At 44.8% G+C, this 16,152-nt stretch overlaps 2 protein-coding genes across 8 annotated transcripts in view; one reads left to right on the forward strand and one right to left on the reverse strand.

Moving 5' to 3' along the window:
- Positions 1-11,942, reverse strand: part of XDH (xanthine dehydrogenase) — a 73,153-nt gene extending 61,211 nt beyond the window's left edge. The window contains exon 1 of one of the 2 annotated variants that reach the window (XM_084514308.1): positions 11,286-11,942. In XM_084514308.1, coding sequence (XP_084370434.1) covers positions 11,286-11,502 — 217 coding nt within the window. In that variant the 5' untranslated portion in view covers positions 11,503-11,942. The remainder of the gene's footprint in view (positions 1-11,285) is intronic. The other variant, XM_084514310.1, reaches the window with a different exon arrangement.
- Positions 11,943-13,656: 1,714 nt separating this feature from the next.
- CDC42BPA (CDC42 binding protein kinase alpha) overlaps positions 13,657-16,152 on the forward strand; it is a 153,725-nt gene continuing 151,229 nt past the window's right edge. For 3 of the 6 annotated variants that reach the window (XM_084514983.1, XM_084514984.1, XM_084514985.1), the window contains exons 1-2: positions 13,660-14,215; positions 14,706-14,923. In XM_084514983.1, the coding sequence (XP_084371109.1) occupies positions 14,728-14,923 (196 nt within the window). In that variant the 5' untranslated portion in view covers positions 13,660-14,215; positions 14,706-14,727. Of the gene's footprint in view, positions 14,216-14,705; positions 14,924-16,152 lie in introns of all 6 variants that reach the window. The other 3 variants (XM_084514982.1, XM_084514986.1, XM_084514987.1) reach the window with 2 other exon arrangements.

Consider the following 16,152-nt stretch of genomic DNA (forward strand, 5'->3'; position numbering starts at 1 on the left):
TTACCTTTAGGCTTTCATTAGTCAATTTAAGCCCTGATACTTTATGGACCACTGATGATCTAGCTGCCCATTATCTTCACCACTTTCTCAATTTCCCATCCTCTGGCAAAGTTACTGGTCTACTTCTATAGTTTTTTTTTGTTTTGTTTTTTTTTAGTACACTACTTATTTCCATAATACAACCTAGATGTCCCAGAAAGAGTTTCTGGCACAGCTAAGCTTCCCCACGTAAACCTTTATGCTTAGGTTAGATTTACCTTATCACTTCTATTCTCAATTTCTTAGCCCTGTAGCATTTCCTAAGAAGCCTAGGTACACAGTAAGGAGGCTGAGATTACAACTGTAAGGATAAAGAACCCACAGTAAATCCTTCTGGTGGGACAACCAGACCCAGTCAGAAAATTTCTTGAATCATTTACCACCACTGACTTCCCTGAGGTTGAGGTCAGTAAACCTCCATAGAGTGGGAATATATGATAAATAATTATCCCATAGATGTGGAATCCCCATCCTCAGAGATAAGTATTCCCATTTTTACAGCATCTGGGCTAGGGGACTTTCTTGGTTTACTTTTTTTTTCTTAATTGACAAAACCACCCACTATTTCTACTACTTTAAAATACATCTTCCAATTATTTTTTTGAAATTTGCATTACAGCTTTTCAGCCAAAACTGATATCTTGGAATTTCATTTATTCCAGTGTCATAAGAAAAATAAAGAGTTCTCAATTGTTTACCAAAAAACAGACACCGAGCTTTGCAATGTTGCAGAGCTAAATTAAGCAAATTCCCATGACTTTATCTCCAACTCTCAGACTCCCATCTGTGGTGGAACACAGATGAAAGACACCTTTTCTTATGTTCACTGCTTTCCATACACAGAAATTCCACCAGTCAACTAGCTGATCTAGCAACAGGCAGAAGGGGAGAGCCCTGAGAGAGCTCATCATTCCACTGTCCTGTAAACTTTTCAGTTGACTATATTTTCCAGATATTACCCACAATCATCTAGCACTTCTGTTGCAGTCCTATATTCCCATTTATCAGTAAATCATTTGGTCCAGTGTTGTTATTGCAGAATATCATCTGCCAGCTTCGGAGTGCTCCTTATAGTTACAGCTGACATACATAAAATCAGGGAAAAGGGAGTCAGCCCCCAGCCCTGTCGTCTCATAATTCTTCCTAGACAGTGAGAACTGCCTTGAAATAAGCAGGGCAGTCCAGCAGGAATTGTCCTGCAAAGAAATTCTATTCCAGAGCTTAACACTTGGAACACTCCCATCATGAAGAGTGTTACTTCCATAAATGTTCCCATCTCCTTTGAAGGTTTGACTTTGGACCTTATTAAAAGACCACTCGTAGAAATTGCAAAACCTTGGTAGCCTTCACAAAAGGCTGTGGAACTGGGCAGTTACACACAGTACTCCAGGCATTAGCAATTGTGCAACCTTTGTAAACCCTTGTTTGTAATTTTAACCTCCAAATTTGTTTGCCTAATAGTTGGAAAGTGATGCTGATGAAATATCTCTTTGCAGCATGATAAGCCATAGTTAAATTGCTGCTGGTTCAAAGCCAAATTAGAGGAAAAAAAAAAAAGTAAAGGAAAGCCCTCGCAGAAACAGTATCTTGTGGTTAAGCTGCATTGATTCGAATATAGGTATATATTTCCTAGTTGGTATTTTGCATAAAAATATAAGGCTCAAAATATAAGGCTTTTCCTTATATAAGTTGGTATTCTGCATAAAAATATAAGGCTCAAAATATAAGGCTTTTCCTTATATAAGGCTTTTCCTTATAGTTGTAACAACTTACACACCCTGAAGAACCCTAATCCTGTTCAAGGTATAATAAATAAAGCCCTACTGACTTTAACACTGAGATTGTGTGCCTGCAAGTGCAGTTTACGCATACTTGATTCCCTGGTTTATTTAATATAAACAACTACAGTCAGAATGATTTTACAGGTAACAGTGCTGTGTTGAAATAACAGACCCGGGACTACCCTACAAATCTATGTTTACAAACAGATGCAGAGTCAACTGTAATCTGAAACAATTTAAGATAGTTTTGAGTTTATTTCCTTCCTCCATTAATGAAGTGTCATGACAGTGTCAACAAATCACATCCATGAAAAACTTCTGTTACAATAACTGTTGTGGACAGGTATCAGGATTGCTGCAGCAGGTGAATCAAAGGAGAAGAGCTAGTGTGCCATACTGGCCAGAGTTACTCTCTCTCAGCATCTTGTTGTGGCTCATCTATGAGCGTCTCCACCACTGCTCTCCCAAACTGTTCAGCAGCCCAACTTTAAAGCCAGTTAACAGAAGGACCTCTCAGCCTAGCTTAGCTTGCACTTGGATTGAAAGAAATATTTCTACTGAGATTTTTATACAGATTCAGCTGCTAGTCATAGAGCATGCTCTCTAAAATATTACTTTTAATGTTTTTGGTTTTTTGTTTGTTTGTTTGTTTTGGGGGATTACTTTTATTAGAGGAAATTTAGAGGAGCATTTTCTACAAAGAAAGTCAAAGTTTGCCTTGGACCCAGATTTGCTTAGGAAAATCTTCCATCTTCCACAACTATAAATCACTTCCTACAAAAACAGCTTGCAAACAAACCTGATTTTGCCAGTAAGGCAACATGTATAGCAGAGCTGGTTTAAATCACTTACCCCTGGGCAAACTGATGTTGCAGAGGACAGCGTACAGCTAGACTCAGTGTTTCCTTTGCTCAGCAGTTAGTGGGACCACAAAAAAAAACACACTATCTTAGATATCAATAAGCACAGTGAATGTTCTCCGAAATCCCACAAGATGGCAGGAGAGGCAAAGAAATTTAGTGTTGGAAAAGCTTCCAGTCTTTCATAGTTCTCCTCTGTGAAACTATTTGTACCTGAAGAATTAAATAGAAGATTATTTTAAAATAAGATGAGAGCAACTTTGAAAGGTGTATCAGGAAGTCCTCATGGATCTCCTGGAAACAGTGGTATGGTAATTTGGTGACAAGGCAGCACTAACAGATTTAAGTAGGTAATCATTCATCTGGGGACAATCTCCAGAATTCGTTTCTGGTAGAAAAAAAAAAAAAAAAAGACAAACAAGAAGTGGACCGAGGAAACTTTAACAATTGATTACAAATAGTGTTTAATTTTAAATATCACAGCACACAGGAATTTTGTCTGCAGCATTCTTTTCTCAAGTTAGATAAAACATGAAGAGATTAAAAGCATGGAAAAATACAGTTTCCGAAGAAAGGTAAATTTTTAGTCCCTTCAATTTACCAGGTGAATTCTCTCCCTGATAAGCAGCTTATAACTAAAAATCACTGCCCAGACCTCATGCACGACTTCCTGATTACTAGTAATAAGTCTTCATTCATTCCAAAGACTGACCATTACACTTGAGAATTTGACTAGTAAATTAACCAAAACCATCTCTCTGTACAAACAGAAAACCATATTTCTCTACGCAAAAATTTCAGTCATCCCAGTGAAACTTTCCTATCACCCTACTGCAAAAGGGACGGCTAGAATCTATGACGCTGTGTTCACAAAGGGCAGAACTACATATTTAAGAAAGAAAGAAAGAAACAAACACCTTACCAGCAAGTTTAACAGCACTCCTCCTATGTTGCAAGAAACATTTTTGCTATTCCTACATACTTTGTGAAGACATTGCAAAATAGAAACATAATGTTGGGAAACAACATAAAGTTATATTAGTTTCCTGAAATAAAAAGTATATTCAGCCAACTAGTTGTTCACTAGAACAAAAATCTTAAGTAGACACAGACACAATAAAAGAAAACAGAAATCCCATTGCAAAAAATGAGCCCTCTCTGACAAGCAGTGTGAGCTCTTGAACAGGTTATGTAAATGACAAGATTTCTTCTTGAAATCCTCTGATACAGCTGCCAGCATAACCATTGAGTTTCTTGAATGCGACAAGAACGTTCCTCTCTATTTTGGAAAACCGAAGAGTTAAAAACACCTCAGAAACAAGGCGGCTGTTATTTCAGCAATAACATTAGGTGACTGTTATCGACACGATTGGCCTGATTTCCACACAAAGCAAATAAGAAAGCCATCTAAAAGGACAGAAAAACCTGAATCTACATTTCTTTCCTCTTCGCTTCCAGTGAGTGACTTCTGCTATTCTTTCAAAGTCACCCTTTTTAATTTAAAAGCAAAAAACGTAGCTAACGGCTAAGATAACTACATTGGATTTCAAACAGGGTGGCAAAACTACTGCACTGTTCTTTCACAGCACTGCCTTTAGGAACATTTTTGCCCAAACCAACCTCAATGACAGAGAGATCATCCTTAAAACAAATATTAAATACTAAATACGAAGTAAATGAGTTTTTCCCAGTCCTGCTTATAAGCAAAACTGTGGAGTGCCCTGAGACTAGAAAAAACCCTCCAACAAGGACTTCACTGTTACGGTATGAGAGTGGGAGGCACTGGGGAAGAAGGGCTTTATCTTGTCTATTTACATTCTGCTACTCCATCCTAGAGATAAGTTTTAGTAATACAAATAAAACATTTTCCTTGATCTGGAGGCAGCAAAAAGACAAAAGACTTCTCTGCCCACTGTCGTTCTTAACTAGAGATGGCACAATTTCCACACACGTCTGCACGTCTGAGTTAATTTTTCAAGACATTTTATCCATTTCATCCACAATCCACAATCATATCCATTTCATCCACAATTCAATATTGATGAAGCTCATACTAATTGTTTGTTTGTTTTTTTTTCTCCTGTTTATATACGAATGAGTTTCTCCTGTTTATATACGAATGAGTCATCATCAAATAGAAGGTTTTTTGCAAGAACAGCCCCAAACAGCACAATTCTCTGGAATAATCTTTTGGGCCCCCAGAGAAAGCAAGGAGATATAAACAACAAACCAACACTTAATGGAGTTGCAACACTCATGCCAAGTAACCACTTGTGAACACAGTAGGTAGTACGAGAGAAAAATTATAGAACACCCCTTAGCCAACAAGTCCTTAGCAGTCTGATCTAGCTAACAACTCAGGCCTGCAGGAAAGCAACTACTTCATGGCGAGCATCTATCAGCATGCTACACATTCAGGCATCGAATGAGTGTCTGATCACTGACAGACCTGGGAAGACTGTTAGCTTGGAGACATGAACAAAGTTGCTAACTATTTCAAAGAGTCAGCAGTTCTTAATGCTTTTTATTAGACTGAGTTACACAGATCAAACAGAACAAATGCATACACATACTTCTGCCTCATGCAAAATGAGAGGAGGATACCTGCCACAGGAATCACCAGCAGGGGAAAACCAAGACGCCCTTGTAGCTGGGTTTACTCCCTACCACTGCAATATAGCATCAGACAAACCCCAGCCAGGGAGGTTATGCCATCATGCAAGAAAAAAACAACCAGGGGTGACGAGGAATTCATCCGGATGGTCTGCACTCAGCTCTCAGCATGTCCCAGCCATTCCTGAGTAAGCAGAGAAATAAGAGAGGATTCAGCTTTCCTTGCTGATGGGTCTAAATCGTGAGTTTGTCTACACTGCTGGCAATGATGTGGGAAAACACTACTAGGAGTGCTCGAGCCACGAGGACACAGAGCTGTCCTCCTCTAACTCTAGCAAGCATGGAGGGCTAGGATGAAGCTGGGAGCACAGGATCCCATCGTTCATACTGGAGCACAGAGAGGCTATTTCTCCTTGTACGATAACCTCTGCCTTTGGAGATTTTCTCCTGACTTTTAAAACCAGGCATCCCTTCCACCATCCTTGTTTACTTCTCACTCAGTTGATCACTGTGCAAACACAGTTTCACTTCGCCTCACTCCTACCCTGATGCTATTTGCAGTTGGCTGTCATAGTAGGTGACTTGGAACAAGAGAATACACACACATTTGTTAAAGTAGCCTGGTTCGGTTAGTAAAAATAGCTATTTACTCGTGTAAAGGACAGACTGGCCTGAGGCAAACACAAAGTTGAACCAAACAGTTATTTACATTTTTGTTAACCTGCAAAAATGCAACACAGGGCACACTTGTGAAAGCAGCAACTCCTCCAGTGATGTTAAGGGCACGTTCAAAACTGAGCATCACTTTAAAGAACGAAAGGAAAGGTCCTGTTATGCATCAAGACCAGATTAACATACAGATACATCAAGGATTTAAACTACTCAAACTTTACTCAGGTTTCTAGTCATAATGCTTTAAACTGATTGTGTTTTCTTCCAGTTTTCATTTTTAATTGTAATGTGACTGACCCCATGAAGGAACTCTTCCAGCAGCACGTTATTCCTTGGGCACTGTAAGGACCTCTCGTCTTCCTTCCTGCCTTCTACAAGATCTCACAATTTAAGTTGGGTGGCTGACCTGGGAAAATTCTGCCTCACACGGTAACACGTGAAATTTCAAAAAAGACACAAGAGCTAAGCACACCAGCCTTCTTTAAAAACAAAACCAACCAACAAAACCCATAAAGAACACAGAACTCTTGGAATAGGTTTTGTTGTTCTAACAGGAGTTAAAATGCACAGAGTTGTGGGAGCAAGCCTTTTTCCTCATCTCAACTCACTCAGCTGGCACAGGATCCCTTTCCCTCTTTCCCAGTACCTTGGGCCCCTACAAACCCAGACCAAAACAGGACCCACCTGTCTTGGGCTCTTTGGTGAAGCCCAGTCAATTACAGCTGCAAGGCAGAACATTTCCTGGCAAAACTTGCCTCTGGGATACTTCCTCACAGGAACAAAACGTACAGACTGATGGGGTACATTCACCCACAGCACAGCTGTGGTACGCTTATTAAACACATCAGTATATTTAGGCTGCGTGGTACCTACATAAGAAAGTGCTCCATAGTTACAACTTTAATTAAGCACCAGAAATGAACTAAGAGAGGAAACATTAACAGCAAAGAAATCGCGAAGATGGAGCTGTCCTGGCCACCAAAGAGCACGAGAAGATCCTTCTGCTACTCAAAGCCCTGAATGCCAGATAATATAATCCAGATATTGATTAGAGATACCTGCATATCCCACTTGGCCATGCTGAGCTTGTGATTGCATGTTCAGGGTGAGTGAACGTGGGCATAAACACATAAAACAGTTGGGTTAAGTTGGGGGATCTCACTGGGGAATATTTCTTTGAATTTCAAAAATGTTGCCTATTTCGTCTTTGTAGCAGTTTTTTTTTCCACTGGATAAAGGAATATCCACAATGGTCCAGAGCTCCGGAGTAAAACTCTCAGAACGTATCTGTTTGTCTGGGACCATACAAGAGAACACTGTCCAAAATCCAAGCAACAGCAATACGTGATAAAGCGTTTCCAACTACAGAGTATCTCCAGTTATTTGAGTCAAAACAAAGAGAAAAAAAAACTTCAGCCCTTTACTACTGCACTCCTGTCTGCAGACCGCTTCGAGCACTGTCAGAGTTGGAGACTGTTCCTACAAACCTTCTTCAGTTTAGCTCCATAATAGCCACGAACAAAACACGAACCGACAAGATGCGCCACCTCTCTTTCCCCCCCTTCCTTCCCCCAGCAGGTCAGATGAGTCTGCCAGCTCACCAGTCTTTAACCTCTGGCATGGGAGCTCTCTGGAGCCTGCAAGAGGTTATGAGTAACTGGAAAAAAACGTCTGTATTTCTAACTTCAATGTTCTGCACAGAAGTCCCTAATTTCCATGGAATACATTTTGAGTCAAGAAGGCAGAAAGCTGTTACTGAGGCACTCGAATGCTGCTTGTATGACCACGATAACTGGAACTTGTTCAAGACCTGTAATCAGACAGATCTGATTTACTGTCCTTCATACCTATGTAATTAAAGCCCCTGGTAAAAGACTGGCTTTGTAAAATATTACGTTTCCACCATGCTCATTCAATACGTTAACCTCCTAAGAGTTTGTTAACGCAATTTCAATGGCCAGAAGAGATGTGGTGCAGACGAATGACAGAAGTGTAAGAGCAATGCCAGCAGTCCAGTCTGGGACCATACCAGCAGTACCACCGAAAAATTTCAGTTCTGATAGAGATGAAACAAGAGCAGTGAAATTCATATACCAGAGGAGGAGAAAATGCAAAGAAATAAACATGCTAAAGGACTGCTGACATTTTACCTACAAGAAAACAGACGCAACCAAGTCACTGATCTCCCACTACTCACAGTGGCCTCCACCTTCCCTACTCCATCTCTTCACATATGGTGAAGAGTTCTCTCAACTTCTCCATTGATGGAAAACTGAGCAATATTGTTCTTGATTCTTTTTAAAGTCTTTTCAAATCAGTGCCATTGTAAAGGGAGTTTGGGAGTTTTCTTAGATCAAAAATATTTCTGCAGCTCCTTTCCATCACGATGTTCTTCTTTCAGGCTGAGTTCAGCACCATGCATTTACCCCCTCACACACCTGAGTAACAAGGGCAAACCCCACACACAGGAAAGGAAAAGCAAAACGCCTGGAACACAGAATAGCTTCTTGCAGTAAGCTCCAGTCACTAAAATTAGCCAGTCCCATTTCCAAATCACAAACACAACTGTGAATAGAGATAAAAGTGAGAACTACCATCAAACATGTACAAGCCAGGACTAGGGGTTGGGTTCCTTTCACAATGTCTCAAGACACAGTCTCCCTGACTAACTATCAGAGCTCAAACACATGGGCAATCTTTGCAGGCATCTTCACATCTAACATGCATAGAACCACAGAACAGCACTGGGAGGAACCTTAAAGATCAGCTAATTCCAACCCCCTGTCATGAGCAGGGACTCCGAAAAAATCCTACACATGATAAACAATATCAAATCAGCAGTATGTCACAGAACAAATCAGGAATAAAGACAGCTAAAGTAAGTATGACTTTACATCAAAAAAGGATTTCTAAAATCAATGCGGACTATAAACCACAAAGCAATCAACCTGATAATTCAAAGTCATTTCAAGCATTTCAAGAAGACGGAAAACCTCCAAAAAGTCAAGCGCAGTCACGTGGCAGAAACTTCACTTTCGCCACTTGCTGAGTTAAACTTGCAACAGCAACCCAAAACAAAATACCTAAAACCAGTGCAGATGCCCACCTGTTTTACCCTGCTTATTCTTTTTAATACATTATAGGACTACTTCTAGAGCTAGTCATAAAAGTCTTTCAAAGATGCAAGGCCTACAACACAAAACGTCTTGGTTCCCCTCAATCCAGCAGCAGTCAGGTGGCTATTACAAGAAGACCACATCAGCTTTTCCGTGCTAGGGGAGCTCCTAACCCACTGCACCCAAAAATTCACCTTGTGCTACAAACATCCAGTCTCACAAGAAATGAGTCATGTAATATCTAAGACCCAGGACAGCTGAAACAAAAACATACATCCACTAACAAAAAAAAGAAATCCAAAAGCTCCGCAAAACCAAAACAGCCCTACCTCCACACTGCATCAGTGACAAGTACCAATACACCGTTTGCCACTTCATTCAACAGTGTATGGTCGCCAAAGAGCTACGTATTAGACATGAAAAAAAAAAAAAAAAAAAAAAGAATAAAATCACTCTTTTATAAAAGCAGTTTAAGCTTAAGAAGATTAACAGTTCTCAGGGGTAAATTTCTATTCTGTCACCTGTAAATCCACAAACATCCAAGTACAATTCCAATACATTCAAAGACAACTCCTCATAGCAATAACACATGTGTTAGTGTTTGGCATAAACTCATATTGGTCCAGAACGGCGAGTGACACCCACCAGAATATTCCAAGTTTTAGTTCACTGACAGGAGAAAACAATTAATAAACTACATTCAAAACTACGAGTTTTCAGAACTCGCTGGGGTAAAGCTGGCATTATTTTCCCTACTTCTCAAGTAGGGAGTTGGAAAAAATAAACAAACTAATACGAGCTGAAAGCACTGAGACTGACAGAGGTGAGGACAGAAACTACAACTTCTGGCTGCCAGCCTCCCGCTTCCACCGCTGCTCGCTGTGATTCTGACTTGAAAACCACATCTCGCCTCTTTGTCATCAACCACTTCCACCAGTTCCCCTTTGGGGAAAAGAGATGCGTGGTGAGGTTATGATTACACCAGGGAACAGGCTAGTCAGATGGCCAACTCCTCTACAGACTACACTCTCACATTCAAATAATCCTGTGAGCCAACGTATTTTCCAAGCCTTTCATACCTTCCGGATAACACAACAGTTTGTGTATGGAGATTCTGCAGAAGTACCTTTATTACTACTTCTTCCTTAGCTAGAATGTATTAATTACAGACCATTCCCTTAAATAGGAAGAAAACAAAAAGCAATGCACTACAAACAGTGTAAGAAACGTAATTACAGAGTCAGATGTCCTTTAGATGTCACTGTGACTCCATTAAGGAGCAGGCACACAACACACACACGCCTCGTGTTGTCAGATCAGTTATCAAAACAACGTCTTTCCTCGGTGACTTCATTACACGGGACTCAAACAGCCCATTCATCAAATGCCTGTTATGGTGGGAAAATGGGCTTTTTAAGAAAACGTCGCCTTCCAGATGCATTTATTACAAACCAGACGTGAGAAATACTTCTGAAAGGAAACGCAGAAGTACAGCAAGACTTGAAGTTTGAAGGTCACATACAGTAAGGGTTAGCATCAAGGCTCTTATGGCAGACTGCTACTTCTCTTTGCCAGCTATATGTAGAAGGAGGAGAAGAATCGGAACAAAAAATTAAAGCCAGCCAGGTCTGTGACAACTTCAGAAGAACTGGACTGCCATCATTCAACCAATCTTATTTAGAACTTGTAAATACCGTGATGTTGCACTAAAACTAAGGAAGAGAATGGAACGGAGGATGGGGAGGACACCATTTCATTCTGATTTTCAACTTCACCTCCTTAAGTCAGCAATGCTACTATGTTAAAGACAAGAACACATTTATCCCCATTTTCACTCCAGACAACCAACCGAGGATTGCCTACTGAGCTGTTGGTCTCCAAATATCACAGAATTGGTCCCTCATCCTTTTCTATTCCCACCACCTTTAGGACACAAACCCCAACACCTGGGTATATACACTTCATGGACCAGGATGTGAACCACGTTAAGATCATGAGCTCTATTTTACACACATATCTCAAAGACAAATAACCAATACGGATCTGTAGTCAGCACCACTGCCATCACGTTTACATACACTTCAGCTGACAACATTTCACAGGAACACACCGTTAGACTCAATCCCCTCTCACCCATCAATACCAAACACAAAGCAGACACCAACACGGGCACACGCACCCAAACCAAACCTATTCCAACTTACCCCATTCCAGATACTCGAGGATGTTCTTCTCTCTTCTCAGCGGGGAGTTATTGCACTCATCGTACAGGCAGATGAGGATATCCAGCAAGGTCTCCACGCTGAAGCACTGCCCGTTGCTTTGGGTCGGCCCATCCAGAATGAACTGCTCCAGCTGCTTCAGGCGCACTTCTCCAGACATGGCTGTTTCGCTTTGCATTGGGGGGGCTTTTTTAAGCATTACTTCGTTTAAAAATTACTTCGTGCCGTCGCGGGGAGCTTTGCCTTTCCTCCTGATGCTTACAGGGTCTCCTCCCGAGGCTTGTCAGCGCTTCAGGGAAGGCGAAGGTTCAATCGCCAAGCGGTCCTGCGATGCTGCGCCAAGGGGCGGCGGGCTCCATCCCTCCCTCCCTCCCTCATCGCCGTCCCCCTCAGCCCGGCGCCCTGCGGCCCGGCCCGGCCTCGCTCAGACGCGGGAGCCGCCGCCGAGCTCGCGGCAGCCCAACATGGCGGCGCGGCTGGGGAGGGGGGAGCCGCCGCCGAGCGCCGCCGCAGCGCGGGGAGCCGAGCCCGGGAGCCGCCGCTACTGCTGGGATTGAGGGGAGGAGGCTGCCGGGGGCGGGGGGGCTGCAGCAGGGAATGCAGGGAGACGGGCGGGACCGGCACCGGGACCGGCCCCGGGGAGGGGAGGCTGAGGGCAGCGCGGCCCCGCCTCGGCCCCGGCTCCGGCTCCGGCTCCGGCTCCGGCTCCACACGGGGCTCGCCCCTCGCCTCGGGACGGCGGGGCGCGGGCAGGCGCTGAGGCGCTGAGGCGTGTGCCCTCAGCTCGGTAACCGGCACAAGACTCTCAGCGTTTGGTGTTTTTTGTTTGTTTTCGCTATAACAAGCACCCTTATATATATTTTTCACTTTTCTTCACTGAGGTATATAATACGCAAGCACTCTGAAGTACCCATCTAGATGAAGATGAAACGCGGCATCAGGAGTAAACACAAGTCCCACGCAGTTTGCTTAGATTTATAGAAAAGTGATGTTCAGGATCTCTGAACTGCGTGTAAACTCACTGGGGTGAAGTTAGGCACAGGGCAGCAACTCTTGTCTTGTGCTGTTGAGAAGGAAAAATGGATGGAGTGTTCTTCAGGGAGGAGGAGTGCACCGACTGTTTGATAAGCACAGGAATGACATCCAAGGGCTTGGACAACGTCTTGTGGAAGGAAGAGACTCTCCTACCAACTCATGATGGATGAAAAAATGTGTGGAGAATTTGACTCCAAAAACTTTCTACACAGAAACCCTCCATGAAATGTCTTTGGAACTGCTGAAAATATAGGTGAGCTTGTCAGAGGTAGGAGAATTGACATTAAGCTATGACGCTGGGGACAAGGCAAGGGTTTCCCTCCTATTCTGAGGTACACTGTCAGTATGACAGGGGAGCTGTCACTACAGCTTTTGTACTGGCACCCACGCAGATCCAGACATGCAGTTAGTGTTTCTTTTCATCTCCAACAATTCCCAGCTGCTGCATTTATGCTTTTTTCCTATAGAGCTTTTCTCATCCCCTGGAAAGTGCCGCCAATTTGTGTCCAGAGATAAGGAGAGGATAAGGATACAACTCTGGGGTTAGGAGCACAGTGTATGATGCTTGGGAAGAGGCAACTGAGCATGCTGAATGCAGCAGGAGTGTGGAGCATCCTCTCTGCTCTGCCTCCTGCAACACCTGAAGCAGGTCCACCAAGTCCAACTCCACCTGTAGGGTGCAGGAGGAAACTTTGCTCTTTGCTGTGGTGACAAGACCCAAGATGTGCAGTGGGAGAGGGCTGATCATTCCCTGCTCTCTCCCTGAAAGGGCTGTGCTGAAGCTTTAAAATAGGTTTGAATTAAGACTTTTCCTAATTATGGCAATACGAGTATCGTCATTGTCTTCAGTGCAGCTGCCAATAGGAAGGAAACCCTTGCCTTGTCCCCAACGTCATAGCTTAACGTTAATTCTCCTACCTCTGACAAGATCACCTACATTTTCAGCAGTTCCAAAGACATTTCGTGGAGAGTTTCTGTGTAGAAAGTTTTTGGAGTCAAATTCTCCGCACATTTTTTCATTCATCATGAGTTGGTAGGAGAGTCTCTTCCTTCCAGAAGACGTTGTCCAAACCCTCGGCTGTCATTCCCGTGCTTACCAAACAGGCAGCGCGCTGCTCCTCCCCGAAGCACAGCCCATCCATTTTCCTTCTCAACAGCACACGAGGCGGGCGAGGGAGCCCCGCCTCAGCGCCTCAGCGCCTGCCCGCGCCCCGCCGTCCCGAGGCGAGGGGCGAGCCCCGTGTGGAGCCGGAGCCGGAGCCGGAGCCGGAGCCGGGGCCGAGGCGGGGCCGCGCTGCCCTCAGCCTCCCCTCCCCGGGGCCGGTCCCGGTGCCGGTCCCGCCCGTCTCCCTGCATTCCCTGCTGCAGCCCCCCCGCCCCCGGCAGCCTCCTCCCCTCAATCCCAGCAGTAGCGGCGGCTCCCGGGCTCGGCTCCCCGCGCTGCGGCGGCGCTCGGCGGCGGCTCCCCCCTCCCCAGCCGCGCCGCCATGTTGGGCTGCCGCGAGCTCGGCGGCGGCTCCCGCGTCTGAGCGAGGCCGGGCCGGGCCGCAGGGCGCCGGGCTGAGGGGGGACGCCCGCCCCGGGGAGCGATGCCCTTGGCCTGGGGGAGCGAGGCCGGGGCAGCGCCGCCCCGCCGGGAGTGAAGCCGGTGCCGGGGCCTCGCGGGACGCGCAGCAGCAGCAGCAGCAGCCGCGGAGAGCAGGGAGAGGGAGGGAGGAGGGTGGCGGCGGCGCCGCGGCCATGGGGAGGCTCTGACAGGGCGCCCAGCGCTCCCCTGCGCCGTGCCGGGGCCGCCCCTTGGCGCTGCATCGGAGGAGCGGGGGGCGATGAAGCCGTCGGCTGCCCTGGAGCGCTGAGAGGCCTCGGGAGGACAGCCGGTAAGCAGCGGGGGCAGGCGGAGGAAGGGCGAGGCTCCGCGGGACGGGGCTGTGCCTTCAGCAGGCCTGGTGAGGGCTGCACGGGGACCCGAGGCCCTAGGGATGCGGTGGGACCCCGCTGGGGCTCGTCCTGCGTGACCCGAATGGTGGATGGAGGGGGAGAGCCGCCTCAGTGTGCAAACGGCTCGGTCTGAGGTGGCCGGGGTGGTGAGATCGGCTCCACGCAGCCGTGGTTGAATTTCAGGGTAGCTGTTACCATTGACGTGTCAGAAACAGACAGATATTTTTCATCGCTAACCACACGTTAAGTGATTTTTCTCTTCTTAAAAACGATGCACGCAGACACGCACTCTGTGCATCCGTGTCTGAAACTTCCTGGGCTTCACTTTCAAGCTGGAAATGCTGAAGGCACCTAAAAATGAAGCACAACCACAATTTTATTAAAAATCCGGTTGACATTTCCTTTTTTTTTTCTTTTTTTTGGATGAAGTATACTTAAAAAAGCCCCCCCAATGCAAAGCGAAACAGCCATGTCTGGAGAAGTGCGCCTGAAGCAGCTGGAGCAGTTCATTCTGGATGGGCCGACCCAAAGCAACGGGCAGTGCTTCAGCGTGGAGACCTTGCTGGATATCCTCATCTGCCTGTACGATGAGTGCAATAACTCCCCGCTGAGAAGAGAGAAGAACATCCTCGAGTATCTGGAATGGGGTAAGTTGGAATAGGTTTGGTTTGGGTGCGTGTGCCCGTGTTGGTGTCTGCTTTGTGTTTGGTATTGATGGGTGAGAGGGGATTGAGTCTAACGGTGTGTTCCTGTGAAATGTTGTCAGCTGAACTGCACTTGAACATGGTGCTGGTGGTGCTGACAAGAGGTCCCTATTGGTTATTTGTCTTTGAGATATGTGTGTAAAATAGAGCTCATGATCTTAACGTGGTTCACATCCTGGTCCATGAAGTGTATATACCCAGGTGTTGGGGTTTGTGTCCTGAAGGTAGTGGGAATAGAGAAGGATGAGGGACCAATTCTGTGATATTTGGAGACCAACAGCTCAGTAGGCAATCCTCGGTTGGTTGTCTGGAGTGAAAATAGGGATAAATACTTAGTTTTCTTTAACGTAGTAGCATTGCTGACTTAAGGAGGTGAAGTTGAAAATCAGAATGAAATGGTGTCCTCCCCATCCTCCATTCCATTCTCTTCCTTAGTTTTAGTGCAACATCACGGTATTTACAGGTTCTAAATAAGAATGGTTGAATGACGGCAGTCCAGTTCTTCTGAAGTTATCACAGAACTGTCTGGCTTTATTTTTTTATTCTGATTCTTCTCCTCCTTCTACATATAGCTGGCAAAGAGAAGTAGCAGTCTGCCATAAGAGCCTTGATGCTAACCCTTACTGTATGTGACCTTCAAACTTCAAGTCTTGCTGTACTTCTGTGTTTCCTTTCAGAAGTATTTCTCGCGTCTGGTTTGTAATAAATGCATCTGGAAGGCGACGTTTTCTTAAAAAGCCCATTTTCCCACCATAACAGGCATTTGATGAATGGGCTGTTTGAGCCCCGTGTAATGAAGTCACCGAGGAAAGACGTTGTTTTGATAACTGATCTGACAACACGAGGCATGTGTGTGTTGTGTGCCTGCTCCTTAATGGAGTCACAGTGACATCTAAAGGACATCTGACTCTGTAATTATGTTTCTTACACTGTTTGTAGTGCATTGCTTTTTGTTTTCTTCCTATTTAAGGGAATGGTCTGTAATTAATACATTCTAGCTAAGGAAGAAATAGTAATTAAAGGTAATTCTGAAGGATCTTCACCCTAAAACTGTTGTGTTATCCGGAAGGTATGAAAGGCTTGGAAAATACGTTGGCTCACAGGATTATTTGAATGTGAGAGTGTAGTCTGTAGAGGAGTTGGCCATCTGATACCCTGATAATAATTATTAA

Source organism: Aythya ferina (genome assembly GCF_964211825.1).
Source record: "Aythya ferina genome assembly, chromosome: 3".
NCBI lineage: Eukaryota > Metazoa > Chordata > Aves > Anseriformes > Anatidae > Aythya > Aythya ferina.